This window comes from Nicotiana tabacum, chromosome 16 (assembly GCF_000715075.1).
Source record: "Nicotiana tabacum cultivar K326 chromosome 16, ASM71507v2, whole genome shotgun sequence".
NCBI lineage: Eukaryota > Viridiplantae > Streptophyta > Magnoliopsida > Solanales > Solanaceae > Nicotiana > Nicotiana tabacum.
In genome coordinates, this window is record NC_134095.1 from 20771912 (window position 1) to 20788863 (window position 16952).

The 16952-nt window shown below is 39.0% G+C and overlaps 1 protein-coding gene and 1 pseudogene across 1 annotated transcript; both read left to right on the top strand.

Moving 5' to 3' along the window:
• The first annotated feature begins 4021 nt into the window (after positions 1-4021).
• Positions 4022-5474, top strand: LOC142170172 (putative nucleobase-ascorbate transporter 10). The gene is made up of 6 exons (XM_075232007.1): positions 4022-4136; positions 4235-4332; positions 4470-4646; positions 4979-5079; positions 5188-5263; positions 5391-5474. Exons 1-6 carry the CDS (start codon positions 4022-4024, stop codon positions 5472-5474), a joined length of 651 nt encoding a protein of 216 aa, XP_075088108.1.
• Positions 5475-10895: 5421 nt separating this feature from the next.
• LOC107805990 (nucleobase-ascorbate transporter 7-like) lies at positions 10896-13052 on the top strand (annotated as a pseudogene).
• Positions 13053-16952: the final 3900 nt, after the last annotated feature.

The window sequence follows — 16952 nt, forward strand, 5'->3', positions numbered from 1 at the left end:
ATTTTAAAACACCTTATGAGGTTCTTTTTCATTCTAAACCAGATTACACAAAGTTAAAATGTTTTGGATGTCTGTGTTTTGTCTCTACCCTTTCCATCCATAGAACAAAGTTTCAACCTAGGGCAATACCATGTGTATTTCTGGATATCCACATGGTAAAAGAGGTTATAAAGTTCTAAACCTCAAAACTTTAAAGCCTTTTATTTCCAGAGATGTTGTTTTTCATGAGGAAGTTTATCCTTTCTCTTCTAAACTACTTCAACACTCTACTTCTAAACTACTCAATCCTAGCAGTACAACCCCCATCACCAGCTAATGAGAATACAGCTCCCATCTCTCCTGCATTCATCTCTCACCCTATATCTCCTTCTACCATACCTTTCTCTCCTATTCCTGCTCCCCCACTCACACCTTCCCAAATTCAATATTCTCCTGTCCCTACTGCCTCCCTTTCTCCTATTCCCACTACCTCACCTTCTACATCTGAACATATGATAGACAACTTGATCAGAAAGTCATCTAGATCCCATAACCCTCCAGTCTATCTCAAAGATTACATTTGCAATGTTATTCAACTTACAAATGTTAGCACTTCCTGTTTTCTCTCACCTGTTACACCTCCTAGTTTTCCTTTCTCTGAGCTTTCTACCTTAAATCGGCATTTACTAAATTTCCTGTCTAATATTCAAGAACCTACCAGTTACAGTCAAGCAGCACATCACCCAGGTTGGCAGGAATCCATGGCTAAGGAAATTGAAGCTCTTGAACAGAATCAAACCTGGAAAGTAGTGGAACTATCCCTAGTAGGAAAGCACTACCTTGCAAATGGGTGTATAAGGTGAAACAACATTCAGATGGTAGTGTGGAAAGGCTAAAGGCTCGGCTAGTAGTAAGAGGTGATATTCAAAGGGAAGGAGTGGATTTTACTGAAACATTTTCACCTGTAGTGAAAATGACTACAATTAGATGCATTCTTGCTATAGCTATGAAGAAGGGTTGGGGAATCTACCAATTAGATGTTAACAACGCCTTTTTACATGGTGATCTTAATGAAGAGGTTTATATGAAGTTTCCTATTGGTTTTTCACCACCTTCTTCTACTCAAGTTTGTCATTTGAAGAAATCACTTAATGGTTTACGTCAAGCTTCTCATCAGTGGTATGCTAAGTTAATGGCAACTATAAATTTTAAAGGGTATTCACACTCATTGAATGACTACTCTCTATTTTTTAAGAAGCCGGATTCCTTAATATCCATAGTTGCAGTCTACGTGGATGACGTTCTATTCATAGGAAATAATGCTGAAGAACTACGTGCTTTAAAGATATTCTTAAATCAAGAGTCCAAAATCAAAGACTTAGGGACCTTACATTATTTTTTGGGCATGGAAGTACTACGAGAATCTTCAGGTCTGATCCTGTCCCAGCGTAAATTTGCCCTGGATCTTCTCACTGAGTTTGATGTCTTGCACAAAGCTCTTGTTTCCTCCCCACTTGATCCAACTATCAAACTCTTGGCCAACAAAGGTGATCCTCTTCCAGATCCGACCTTTTATCGTCATTTGTTAGGTAAGTTAAACTACTTATCCCATACAAGGCCGGATCTTTCTTTTACGGTGCATCACCTCAGTCAATATATGCAGAATCCCCGGCAACCTCACATGTTTGCGGCTCTTCGTGTTCTTTGATATTTGCTCAAGGACCCTGGTTTTGGATTGTTTATGTCTTTATCACCCTCTTTTCAATTGCTCGCCTTTTGTGATTCCGACTGGGGTACTTGTCCTAAATCTCATAAATCTATTAGTGGCTTTTACATTTCCCTTGGAGGGTCTCCCGTATCCTGGAAGTCCAAGAAACAGACTTTCATCGCCCTAAGCTCTACTGAAGCTGAGTATAGCTTGATAAGGCGAGTAGTTGTCGAGCTCATATGGCTTGTGCATCTTTTTGAGGACCTCGTTGTTCCAATTTCTCTTCCTGTTCCTTTGCACTCTGATAGTCAAGCAGCAATCCACATCGCAAAGAACCCCGTGTTTCATGAGAGAACGAAACATGTGGAAATCGATTGCCACTTTGTTCTTCAACAATTTCTCGCCAGTCTAATTTCTCTGTCCTTTGTTCGATCCTCTTCTCAATTGGCAGATATATTCACAAAGTCTCTCACAGGGCCACTTCACCATAGACTTTTGGGCAAGTTGGGTGTTCTTGCGTCCCCTTCCAACTTGAGGAGGGTTGTTGGAGATGAAGGAATCTTAGATTCGTCTATAGTGTTTGATAAAGAAAAGGGTTTGAGTTGAGTATAGGGTTTGATATAATTTAGGTTATCTGTAAAAGACAACAAGTTTGCCTTGTTTTGTTCGCCTCAGTTCCAGATATGGGCTGCTCAACATTGGGCCTCCTCAACTCAGCTCACTTCAGTCTTTTGGGCCTCTTTATCCGTCTGCCCAATATCAAGCCCAATAGAAGAGAATAGAAGGGAATAGAAGAAAGCAATAGCTATAAATTTTATTCTTTGTTTGTTATAGACTAGCCAATACAATAAGGACACATAGGATAGTTAGTTATGCACAAATTCTTTTCCTTTTGTATTTATACACAGTCCTTGTACAGTAAAAGATCAAATGAATATATAGAAAAGGAAAATTCTCCAAAATTGGTCTTCTATTTCATCATTTACAAAGTTATTTAGACTTGCAAGCGGAATTCTTTATTCCATATTTCATATATGTCTTTTATGTACTAATTTTCATGTCTTACATACTCAGAACATTATTTGTACTGACACCCTATTTCCCGGGGCCTGCGTTTCATGCCCGCAAGTACAGGTAGACAGGCAGATGGTCCCCCTTCTTAGGATCCTTGATCAGTGAGAGTTAGTATGCTCCATTTGATCTGGGGCTGTTTTGGATTTTGGTATGATATGTTTGTTTACATATATGGGTATGACGGAACCCAGTCCCGTCCTTGTACAGTTGTATATTCTGTTAGAGGTCTGTAGACAGTCATGTATAGTTGGGTAGTATGTGGCCTTGACGGCTTTCAGTTTTGGATATGTAGTTGTCTATATAGCAGCCTTGTCGGCTCGCCCTACGTATTTCGCACGTGTATGTATATATATTTTTTGGACAGGTTTCCTCACGTATGTTATTCTCGTAATCCAGCAGATGTTATCCATGTTTATATCTTAGACGCATGATTAGGGGTGTTCGACATGTAGGACTCGGGCACTCGTCATGACCCATCGGTTTGGGTCGTGACATCTGGATTATCATATCGGTAGTATTAGTACGTACTCTCGTATTCTGTTGGTATTGAGTTTTCATGACTACCTGTCGTTTCTTGCATTTCGATCATCTTGCTATCGTGTTGTTGTTTATGCTGCTTTTATATAGCTTTTCGGTGTTGTCCCTTCTTGTTTATCTCTTTATTTGTGGTGCTTATACTTTCCTGAGCCAAGGGTCTATTGGAAACAACCTTTTTACTTCCACAAGATAGGGGTAATGTCTGCGTACACTACCCTCCACCCCACTATGTAGAATTATACTGGGTATGTTGTTGTATGAGCCTTACTTTGATTTTTCACATTAATATAATTGCTATTAGTATAAAGTTGTTATCTCATGGGGATAATGTATTGAATAATGAATCTGGATTCCAGATATCAGGGCTGAAAGAATACGTATCCAATTAATGATCTCATTTAACCTTTTCAGAGAATTTTGAGGACTTAACATTGAAATTACTATTACTCCACTATTTTGTAGGAGGCACAGCACAAGATACTGAAGCACAGGGATTTTTTCATCCATGAGGATGAGTTATTTTGGTATCAGATATTAAATACATATATTTCACTATTTAAAACTAAGGCATAATATTAGTAACGGCAATGTACTCATTAGTTCCATATCAATATCTAATTATAACAAATAATTTGTAACGTTCACCTTTTTGCTACAAAGGAAAAAAATCTTTAGCGCCAATTTGAACTTTCTCTAAAACCAAACAATCTCTAAATTTCAACAATGTCTAGTGGAGGTGGTGAGAGTGGAGCTAAAAAAGCAGAGGAATTACATGCTCATCCAGTTATGGAGCAACTTAAGAATGTACAATACTGTGTTAACAGCCCACCACCTTTGTGTACGTGAAAATTAAGTCAAGACCATTTTGTCAATTATTGTTAATTTCGTCGAAAAAAGATATTTTACTGACTATGATTATTTTATGGAAAAATGCAGCAGAAGCATTATTCTTGGGGTTTCAACATTACATATTGAGTCTTGGTAATATTGTCTTAATTCCAAGCATCCTAGTTCCTCAAATGGGAGGTGGCAATGTAAGAATTTCTTCAATTCCTTAACATTATGACTATTTTTTTATTTTTTTTTTGGATTGCTGACGCTAGCTAATTGATCTTGTGTATTATCCTTTTATTGATTCAATTGATTTTAAGTCAGTGATTTTATATTGTAGGATGAGAAGGCAAAAGTAGTACAGACAATGCTGTTCATTTCAGGAGTGAATACATTACTACAATCCTTATTTGGGACCAGATTGCCATTGGTAATAGGTGGTTCATATGCATACTTGATACCAATTACCTCAATTATCCAGGCTAATAGGTCCTCAGTTCTTCAGGATCCTGAGCTGGTAGTATAATATTTTCATCTCTTCCTCTCTTTTCGGGTAGGAGGGGTGTGGGACCAGAGGCGGATCCAAGATTTATACTAGCTGGGTTCAATCTTTAAGGTTATTCGCACTGAACACATTATGAGGATCTGAATTGGATATTTGTTGACACGCTGAAACGCTCCGTGTCAAAAATATTGGTTCAGTTGAACTTATTATACTTATTACTTATAAGCTGCATCCGCCTCTGCATGGAATTTTGAATTGTTTTGGTTTTTTGGGGGGAGGTTGGTGGGAAGGTTGTCAATTCAGCTGATGTTTCTTGAATTTGTTTTTGTGACTGATTTTCACAGAGTTTTATGCATACAATGAGAGGCATACAGGGAGCTCTTATTGTTACTTCTGGTTTCCAAATTATAATGGGCTTCCTTGGCCTGTGGAGAAATCTTGTAAGGTGTGTGTAATCTGATCAGGCTTGAGCATGTGGAATATTCAACTTTAGGTCATCAACTTTATTTGCTGCATAACTTCTGCATTTCTTACTTTTTCTTCTGTAATTTAGGCTACTTAGCCCTCTATCTGTGACACCACTTGTTACTTTGACTGGACTAGGGCTCTACCATCTCGGTTTCCCATTGGTGAGAATTTCCTAGATTTCTCGTATAATATATGCTTTGGATTAAAATATGCTCTCTGGAAAGATGAGAACATCAGATTGCTGAAAACACGTTCACTAATTACTTTTTTGTAAACTTTATTTTGTAGATTGCAGAATGTATCGAAGTTGGGATACCACAGTTGATTTTCATGGTTGTCATCACACAGGCAAGTAATGCCATTCACTTTTAAATGAATCTAAGTTTGGATTTATGTCCTTTTTTATGAGTACCTTGTTCTCTTTCATGGAGTTGTCGAAGAGGATTTATGTCCTTTTTGTTAGGACCCGGTGGCACTAAACACTACTGCACAGCGGAATAAAATAAATGATCAATGAAACCAAAAATAAATGACACAATATTTAACGTGGTTCACCTAAAACGTTTAGGCTACGTCCACAAATCCGACACCAACTTCCACTAAAACATTTAGCAGGCATACAAAGAGAGACTTCCCCAATAATTTGGAGGTACAACAATTCCTGAGCTCTACCCAAAATAGTGGCGCACACAAAAGTGTTTCCCGAAAAATACCCGACTAGTATTTCTACTCACTATTTTGTCACTCCCCTGTTAGGAAACATTCCTAAAGGAACTATATCTCTCTCTCTCTCAAACTCTTTCTTCTTGAGTTTTGATATATTTTTTGGTGTGTTATACAATGAAATGGAAGGGGGTATTTATAGTTTTGAGATAGGGACCAAAAGTGCAAATCTCACCTACCAAGAAGGATCAATTTGCAATATTCCCATCTCACCTACCACTCATTGCATCATTGCTTATCTCACTAAGGAGAGTTGCATCATTGCTTACCTCTCCCCTACATCACCATAATTGTTGGAAAAACTAACAATTCTCCCCCTTCCAACTATATGGTGGATCCACTATCCCTGCAACTTCTCTACAGAACTCAAACTTCCCTTTCGGTAAAGTCTTGGTCAACATGTCCGATCCATTTTCGTCTGTATGGATCTTTTCAAGCCGCAACATCCTCTTCTCCAACACATCCCTGATCCAATTATATCTCACATCAATATGTTTGGATCTGGAATGGAATGAGGCATTCTTCGCAAGGTGGATAGCACTTTGACTATCACAAAATAACTGATAACCGTCTTGCGAAAATCCAAGTTCAGTTAAGAACTTCTTCATCCATATCAATTCTTTGCAAGCCTCCGTTGCTGCGATGAATTCAGCTTCAGTAGTTGATAATGCAACACATTTTTGCAACTTTGATTGCCATGACACAGCTCCCCCTGAAAAGTTAATCAAGTATCCTGAAGTTGATTTTCTAGAATCAACATCTCCGGCCATATCTGCATCAGTATAGCCAACCAACACAGGGTTGTCTTCTCCAAAACATAAGCATAGTTTGGAGGTTCCTCGAAGATACCTGAGAATCCACTTAACAACATCCCAATGTTCCTTTCCTGGATTAGAAAGAAATCTACTTACCACTCCTACAGCGTGAGCGATATCTGGCCGTGTACAAACCATGGCATACATCAAACTTCCTACTGCTGAAGCATATGGAATCCGCTCCATCTTTCTTCTCTCATCATCTGTTGACGGGCTTTGCTTGGTGCTCAATCTAAAGTGGTTAGCAAGAGGACAGCTAACTGCTTTAGTTTTCTCCATGTTGAACCGTTGAAGTACCTTCTCGATGTACTTCTCCTGAGACAACCATAACTTCTTGGCTTCTCGGTCTCGCATAATCCTCATCCCAAGGATCTGTTTTGCTGGCCCCAAGTCTTTCATGGCGAAGAACTTGCTTAGCTGTTCTTTTAAGCTATTAATTCTGGAAACATTCCGGCCAACAATCAACATATCATCCACATAGAGCAATAGGATGATGAAATCATCGTCAGAAAACTTCTGAGCGAACACACAATGGTCTGAAGTTGTCTTCTTGTAGCCGTGTTGCCCCATCACCGACTCGAACTTCTTGTACCACTGCCTTGGTGCCTGTTTTAAGCCATAGAGGCTTTTCCTCAATCTACAAACGCAGTCCTCTTTCCCCTTTTGCTAGAAACCGTCTGGTTGCTCCATGTATATCTCCTCTTCCAAATCACCATGTAGGAAGGCGGTTTTTACATCCATCTGCTCAACCTCCAGGTTGAGGCTTGCTGCTAATCCCAGCACCGTGCGTATTGAGGTCATTTTCACAACTGGTGAGAATATTTCATCAAAGTCAATGCCTTTCCTTTGATTGAAACCTTTGACGACCAATCTTGCTTTGAATCTCGGAAGGGAATTGTGTTCATCATGCTTCATCTTGAACACCCACTTATTCTTCAAAGCTCTCTTGCCTTTCGGCAACTTCACCAGCTCAAACGTCTTGTTCTCATGCAAGGATTTCATCTCGTCTTGCATGGCTTCTATCCACTTCTCCTTATGTTCATCATCAATAGCTTCTTCAAAGCTGTCGGGTTCTCCCCCGTCAGTGAGTAACACATACTCATGTGGAGAATATCTGGTAGACTGTTGCACAACTCTTCCAGATCTTGTGTGATAAGGAGGGTTATTGAGGATTGGTGGTTGAGGTTGATCCTCCTCGTCTGCATCATCATCACCATTGTCCTCGTTACCTTCAGTATCTGCTGGTTCATCTTCATTAGGAAGATCAGGGGCTTCAGGTTGATTATCCTGAACATCATCTCCAACTTGTCTCGGCACCACTGTTGGAGGCAACTCAAACTCAGCAGAATCATCAGTGGACTTCTCTACTTTGTCAATGTCTTCAATTGTTTGGTCCTCAACGAACACGACATCTCGACTCCTGACGAGCTTCTTCTGCACCGGATCATAGAACTTATAGCCAAGCATGTCTTGACCATAGCCGATGAATCCACACTCCCTTGTCTTGACATCAAGTTTGCTCCTTTCATCTTTCGGAACATGGACATAGGCTTTGCATCCAAATACCCGTAATTGATCATAAGAGATATCTCTTCCTGACCAAATCTTTTCTGGAGCCTCGTACTGAAGAGGGACACAGGGTGAATGGTTCAGCACATAGGCTGCTGTAACTAGAGCTTCACCCCAGAAAGCCTTTGGTAACTTTGAATGAGAGAGTAAACATCTGGTTCTCTCGATCAAAGTTCTGTTCATCCTTTCAGCCAAGCCATTCAACTGGGGAGTTTTAGGAGGTGTGAACTGATGTCGAATACCATGCTCTTTACAGTAAGCATAAAATTGACCCTGGTATTCACCGCCATTGTCTGTCCGGATGCACTTCAACTTCTTACTAGTCTCTCTTTCCACCAAGGTCAGAAACTGTTTGAAAACTTGAAACACTTGATCCTTGGTCTTCAGCGTGTATACCCATGTCTTTCGTGAATGATCATCAATAAAGGTCACGAAATATCGGGCACCACCGAGGGACTTCTTGAAAGGTCCACATACATCTGAGTGTACCAGATCCAACACATTTTGCCTTCTGGAAGGAGGGAATCTTTTGAACGAAACTCTGTTTTGTTTCCCAGCTAAACAGTCAGCACACTTCTTCAACTGGATCTGGTTTAGACCTGGTAAGGCGTTCTTCTTTACCAAACGCGCCATTGACTTCTCACTCATGTGGCCAAGACGTCTATGCCACAACTTGATATTGCTATCATTCTCCGCAACATTTATAACTTGTTGGGAGATGCTCGCCTGGGTCACGTACAACTTTGACTGCTTCGTGCCCCGCGCCACCACCAATGAGCCCTTCGTGAGCTTCCATTGGCCATTATGGAAGGTATTGCAGTAACCTTCCTCATCGAGCTTGTCTACGGAGATCAGATTCAGGCGCATATCTGGAACATGCCTGACATCTCTTAAAAGTAGCTTCATCCCATTCATGGTCTCTAGGCAAACATCACCTTTGCCTACAACTGTTGAGAAATTGGCATTTCCCATCTTTACACGACCAAAGTCTCCAAGTGTGTAAGATGAGAAGAGTTCTCTCCGTGGCGTCGCATGAATGGTAGCCCCACTATCAATCACCCAGGTCATCTCTTGGGTTGTCAGATTGATAATGTCGTCATCGTAGACAACGTTGAACTCACCAAAGGAGTTCGTTTCATCATCACTACTTTCTTCGGGCTTCACCTTTTTGCCTTTGTTCTTCTTCTGGTCATTCTGGAACTGTCGGCAAAATCTTTTGATATGCCCCTTCTTTTTGCAGTAATGGCACTCAACATTTGCAAATTTGTTGGATTTACCTCTGCTCTTATCTCTGTTACTCTGGCTCTTATTTTGACTTCTCCCCCTGGTCGTAACAGCCAACACCTCTGACTGTGAAGAAGATGTTCCTTGTGATCGGCGTCTCATTTCTTCATTCAAAATGCCACTCTTGACTGTCTCCATGTTTACCACACCGTTGGGTGCAGAATTGGTGATTGAAACCTTCAAGGTTTCCCATGACTCTGGGAGTGTTGCCAGCACCATAAGAGCAAGTACCTCGTCATCGAACTTTATGCCCATTCCCGACAACTGGTCGACAATCCCTTGTATTTCATTAAGGTGATCTGCCACAGTTGTCCCTTCTACATATTTTACTTGCATTAATTTTGTCAAGTAAAATAATTTGTTGTTACCTGTTTTAGAGGCATACAACTCTTCGAGCTTGTCCCATAACGACCTTGCATGTGTCACACCAGAAATGTGGTTGTACACATTGTCTTCAACAAATTGCCGTATGTAGCCGCACACTTGGTTGTGCTCAAATTCCCAGTCCTCGTCTGACTTATCTTCAGGTTTCTGAGAACTGAACACCGGCAGGTGCATCTTTGTCACGAACAGGAGATCCTTCATCTTGTTTCTCCATAAGTGATAATTTGTGCCATTCAGGTTGACCATCTTGCTTGTCCTCGCCTCCATTTAGATCAGAATTTGACAGACTTTTGCAATCTAAAAAAAATCCGACGGTGAATAGTAACCGTGGATATGAATAGTGCCCGTATGGATGAATAGTACTCGTACTTATGAATAGTACTCTAACCAAAGCTCTGATGCCACTTGTTAGGACCCGGTGGCACTAAACACTACTGCACAGCGGAATAAAATAAATGATCAACGAAACCAAAAATAAATGACACAATATTTAACGTGGTTCACCTAAAACGTTTAGGCTACGTCCACAAATCCGACACCAACTTCCACTAAAACATTTAGCAGGCATACAAAGAGAGACTTCCTCAATAATTTGGAGGTACAACAATTCCTGAGCTCTACCCAAAATAGTGGCGCACACAAAAGTGTTTCCCGAAAAATACCCGACTAGTATTTCTACTCACTATTTTGTCACTCCCCTGTTAGGAAACATTCCTAAAGGAACTATATCTCTCTCCCTCTCAAACTCTTTCTTCTTGAGTTTTGATATATTTTTTGGTGTGTTATACAATGAAATGGAAGGGGGTATTTATAGTTTTGAGATAGGGACCAAAAGTGCAAATCTCACCTACCAAGAAGGATCAATTTGCAATATTCTCATCTCACCTACCACTCATTGCATCATTGCTTATCTCACTAAGGAGAGTTGCATCATTGCTTACCTCTCCCCTACATCACCATAATTGTTGGAAAAACTAACACTTTTAATGAATTCATTTTTGTGCATTGAGTCCAAGGTTTAAAAAATAAGTTTCTTCTAACTTATAGCATTCTTCATATCGTTTATCCTCTTCCTACTCGAATTGATTCCCTGAACGTAATAATGTTCTTGCAGTATCTACCAACATATCTCAAATTAAAGAGGCCCATATGTGACCGGTTTGCAATGCTCTTCTCTATAGCAATTATATGGTTTTATGCAGCAATCTTGACCTGGAGTGGTGCATACAAGAATGCAAAGGAAGCAACTTGTCGCACTGATAGCTCTGGACTCATTTCTGGATCTCCTTGGTGAGATTTCTTTCACTTATATTCACGTTATGAAGTTGGAAATTCCTATATTTTCTTTGTTTAGATGTAACCTTACTGAGTTTGGTTTGAAGAAAATTTTGTTCATTGAACTATTGGGGGTTCAGGAAATTTGTTCAAAATTCGTTTATTGAATTTGGATTCTGGAGACTTTTATCATGCAACTCGCATCACTTTATGCAGGATAGATATACCATATCCGTTTCAATGGGGGGGTTCCTACCTTCAACTTTGGAGATGCTTTAACCATGATGTTCGCTTCTTTTGTTGCTTCAGTTGAGGTCTGCTCTCTGATCCTCTACTTATCTCTTTGCTATTGATATGTAACACAGTCTTCACAGTTAACGTTGTTGAAAAAATAGGATGCAAGAAATGATGTTCTAAATTGATTTTGGTGCACTGAGCTTTTATTTTCATAGTAAAATCTAGTCTTGATTCAAATTTGAATCCTGTTGTTGTGTAGTCAACTGGTGTATTCCTTGCATCAGCAAGATATGGAAGCGCTACACCAGTGCCACCTTCTGTCATTAGTCGGGGTGTTGGTTGGCTGGTGAGATCAAATGTTCTCTTCTATATATCCTCTCTGTATCGAATTTTATTTACATTGTGAACTTCAAATTCTTGGCAGGGGATAGGGACTTTGCTAAATGCTGCTTTTGGTTGTGTCACTGGTTGCACTGCTACAGCGTAACAATCTCTTATCTCTTTACTGTTTTTTCAATCTAAATTTCCTTCTACTTATGACTTAGGCACGGATGGCTACAAACAGTCTCGTCCGTGCTTAACATTTTATGTGTCATGCAATCCATTAGCTATGATTCACATAGAACTAAGCTGCTTCAATTGAGCTTAGGCTGTATTTACAGGGAAAATGCTGGTCTCTTGGCAATGACAAGAGTTGGAAGCCGAAGAGTCGCACAAATATCTGCTGCTTTTATGATTTTCTTCTCCATTTTAGGTATGCTAATGCTAATGTATTGATTCAAGCACTAGCTAGTGAACTCTTTTACTCTACCAAAAGTAAACTCTTTTCTCTATATACTAATACTGGTGTATTGATTCAATGACTGACCTACCTTTTTGTTTACAGGAAAATTTGGAGCAATTTTTGCTTCAATACCTGCATCAATCATGGCTGCCATATATTGTATTTTCTTTGGATATGTCTGTATGTATCTCTAAATTTTTTACTATTTTGCTAATGCAACTTTCTCCAATGACAAATATCATTTGTACAAATGCAGCATCTGCTGGTATTGGATTTCTCCAATTCTGTAACCTTAACAGCTTTAGAACAAAGTTCATACTGGGATTCTCTCTTTTCCTTGGATTTTCCTTACCTCAGTACTTCAGAGAGCATCACCTTTGTTCTGGATCTGGTCCTCTTCATACACATTCAAGATGGGTAATCATATCCATTAATTAAATACGATTACTATTAAGACTTATCGTTACAAAACAACCTCGTACTAATGATCTTCTTGTTGAACTGCAGTTTAATGACATAATGTCTGTCATCGTCATGTCACACGCCACGGTAGCTGCTGTAGTTGCTGTATTTTTGGACAGAACCCTCCCATTTAGTAACGATGAAGCTCGAAAAGATAATGGTTCGCATTGGTGGGACAAGTTTGTGTTATATGCTAAAGATGTTAGAAGTGATGAGTTCTATAAATTACCATGCAAACTTAATAGGTTCTTCCCACCTTATTAGTCAAAAAAAAATGCCTTGACTGTTTTGTTTGGTTGTTTCCTTCATAAGCAATAGGCCTTCTCTCATGTGTAAAATCTGATAACCTAAATTTTTCTTTTTGTTTTGTTCTTTTTATTCATCATAATGAAATTATACATCATTCTGTTGACGTTACAGCAATCTTCCTATTATGAATATCAGCAGTATTTGTGCTAGAGCCTCAAATTATCCTTTTAAGCTAAGATCAGTCACTAATATTAGTCTTTTCCATGTCTTGTTACTTCATTCAAAAGAGGCTCCTTATACTTACATATATGAATTTCTAGTTCATAGTCTCTTTCGCTTTAGTTTATCTAGTATCGTTGTTGGTACGGCTTGCTGCTATTGCTTCTTTCTCATATTTTCTTGTGCCGGTGGTCTATCTGAAACAACCTCTCTTTCTTCACAAAGATAGAGGTAAGATCTGTGTACACTCTACCCTCCAAGACCCCACTTCTAAAATTTTCACTGGGTTTTTTGTTGTCATAGAGAATGACCAATTGATGATGATTTTTATTCGTATCTGAAACTAATAGTAATGCACTCAAGCTCTTTCCAGGACAAATTAGAAAATATATTGCAGAAACTGAAAAAAACATTTGTATAGAATTCTCTCAGTGATAATTGAACTCAGGCCTATGTTTAAAAGGAGAAATTTTTGGCCATCAACGAGAAACACTAAGAAGGGATAGTTTAGAAAAGTTTTCGAAAATTGAAAACAGCATTGTCTGTTTGTAGAAGCAGATTTTATTTTATAAAACTAAGAATAATCCACAGGTAGATTGTTATAAACACTAACACAAAAGTCCTTTCATTTTCTGAAAAAGGTACTCTAAACCCACGATTTTTTCCAAATTTATTTTTCAATACCTAGTACAAAAGTAAAACCAAAGTGAAATCATGCTACCTAAATTATTTATAGAACATAGTTTTGTTTCTTACAAATCAAACTAAAATATATCACAAAAATACAAACAACAACAACAACAATATATTCAAAATAGTTCAAAGAGTGGGGTCTGAAGAGGGTAGAGAGTATATAGCCTTAGCCCTACCTTGTGTAGGTAAAGAGGCTATTTCCGATAGACCCTCGGCTCAAAGCAACCATGCATAACCACAATAGTATAGAGCAAGAAATGCAGTACCGGAGAAAGGAGAGAAACAGTAACAACAATAAGATAAGAGTAAAACTGAAACAAAAGCAACGTCAGGTCGTAACAGAAATCCAAAAATATGGAAATACAAGAGAAACACTACCACTACTGGAATGAAAGAAAAGAGGTTTGGCTACCTACTACCCTAATTTTCGACCTCCACACTAGGGCTGCTTATCATGCGGAACACGCGGATAATTACTCTTAACTATTCGGTTTATCGGTTATCGACTTTAAATATATTAATTGTACTGGAAAAAATAAATATTACGCGTGAAATTAATTATATGGCTGACATGGCAAGACACGTGTCATTAGAAAAATGACAGCTGGAGAAGAGTACTTAAAAAGACGTGAGTCTTAATAGGTACGAGCAAAACGTCTAAGAGACGAGAAGAAACGGTTGCTTGAGTCTCTTTAATAATTTGAAGAGACACCGGTGGAATGAACCAAGACCGTAAAAAGAATAGATTCATTGGTCTTCAATTAATGAGCATGAATGATTACAAACGTTACAGAATCTTCACGAAACAATTACGATTGCCAATTATAACGTTTCATTAATGTCATTAAATGCTCATAATGACTTAATCATAAAGGGAAGACGTTGTACTTAGAGATGACTATATAAATAATAGAAATGTCATTTGTATGGAAATGTTCTGTTTATTACTGGAATACAATTATTTACTTTTGCTTTATATTGATTACTTTGCTATTTCATATTTTAATTTTTCTTTCTTATTGCAAAAATATTCTTTTTCTTTATTATCAGCAACCCGAGTACTTCTAAAAATAGGCTTTGACCGAGATTCCTATTTTTTGGTTAAATAAATTGGTTCTGTTGCCAGGAATCTGATAATCTTTTCACATTCCAAATCCATTCTTCTGCCAAAAAATCATGTCGTACGTCAATGACAACAACCAACAAAATCAGCAACATCAGTTAACTTCAATTCCCTCACCACGAAACTCTCCTCGACAATCTCGAGAAGGGACACCTGACAGATTTGAATCGCATATGAATGACCAACATGAGGACGATCGAGCTATTGATGCAGCATTGAAGCAATTAATCGCAGAATAGGTCAACGATGCTCTTCAAGCTTTTGTTAGTGGGTTTCCAACTGTACCACCAACTCCGCCTCTAAACAACACCGCAACTATAGAGAATCCACGCTCAGGACTCGCTAATTCAGGCAGCGGAGGAACTCCCAGCGAATCTCGTGATGCAGGGTCAGGTATCCTAGTTAATTCTGATTTACAAAGTTTAGTACTAACTTTGCAGAAACAACTCAAGGAGCAGAACGATCGCATAGAAAAGATACCTGGTATTCCACCTATAATCAAAGGAGTGGTTATAGACAAATACTCTTAACAACCTTGGAAGCCAAGTGTCGCTCCTTTGCCTATTCCAAAAAGGTTTAAGATGCCCGATATCCCAAAGTACAATGGGACAAACGATCCATGAGATCATGTAACTGCATTTACAACTGGCGTAAAGGGCAACGACTTGACCAAGCAAGAGATTGAATCAGTGCTAGTCAAAAAGTTCGGTGAAACACTCACGAAGGGAGCACTAACATGTTATTTTCTTTTACCTGAAAACTCCATTGATTCTTTTGCTGAACTTGCAGATTCATTTATAAAAGCATACTCGGGAGCTCAAAAAGTTGAAAAAGGATGGAATACATTTTCAAAATAAAACAGGGAGATACGGAGCTACTCAGGGAATTTGCAAACAGATTCCAACATGAACGAATGATGTTGCCACATGTACCCGACAATTGGGCGTCTATGGCATTTGCCAGTAATTTAAATAAAAAAAAGCTCAGAAGCCACAAGGAGACTCAAAAAAATCTTATGAGAATTCCTTGCAACAACTTGGAATGATGTTTACAACAGGTATAGTACAAAGTTGTGGATAGAAGAAGACATTATCACTCAGTCCTGGAGAGATGAAAGGGTAAGTTCAAGGCGGCCAGAAACTGAAAAAAGGTCCGGCAAGAACAGGTACGAACCTTATATGGGACCAACAAGAAGGGATTCACGTTCAAAACAAGAAAACCTGAGGTATGATTCTAGATCAAGGGACAGAGATTCAGGTTCGTTGTCCAGGTTTGGAAAGGAGTGAGACACGCGAGAAACGCCAGACAACGACAAAAGTTCAAAAGTAAAGATTGGTGGTTATAGTTTCAATGTTAGCACGTATGAGTTGGTAGATGTTTTAAGAAGCATGGGAGATAAAGTGCGGTGGCTAAAAGAAATGAGACGAACCCAAATAGGAGAAACCTTGATTTATGGTGCGAGTTTCACAACGATCACGGTCACAAAATAGCAGATTGCAGACTGCTACAAGGTGAAGTAAAGCACTTATTAAAACAAGGTTACTTAACCGAATTGTTTAGTGAGAAGGGTAAGCAAGCATATATGAAGAATAGGTAGGAGCCACCAAAACCTCCATCACCAAAAAGAACAGTTAATGTCATAAGCAGAGGGAAGGAGGTCAACGGCGTAACATATACAACAACAAAGAAGGTGTCAAAAATCACAGTTACCCACGGGAAGCGAGTTCGCCAAGTTTTGGAAGAAGGCAGTATAATATTTGATGATGCAGACGCAGATGGCGTATTGATCCCACACAATGACGCCCTGGTAATATCTTTACTTGTACATGATACTAATGTAAAATGAGTTTTAATCGATTCAGGTAGCTTTGTAAATATCATTCTTCTAAGAGTGGTAAACGAGATGCAAGCCGATGATAAATTGGTACCCAAAGCACGTACCTTATCTGGTTTTGAAAACTCGAGCGTTGTTACAAAAGGGGAGATAATACTCACCACATTCACAGAAGGAGTAGTCAAAGATACCAAATTTC

Excerpts from the sequence above, each read along its gene's own strand:
- LOC142170172 (XM_075232007.1), top strand. The coding sequence starts at position 4,022 with ATGTCTAGTGGAGGTGGTGAGAGTGGAGCTAAAAAAGCAGAGGAATTA. Across the intron at positions 4,137-4,234 it reads TAACAGCCCACCACCTTTGT|CAGAAGCATTATTCTTGGGG; the intron begins GTACGTGAAAAT and ends GGAAAAATGCAG. Across the intron at positions 4,647-4,978 it reads TTCTTCAGGATCCTGAGCTG|AGTTTTATGCATACAATGAG; the intron begins GTAGTATAATAT and ends TGATTTTCACAG.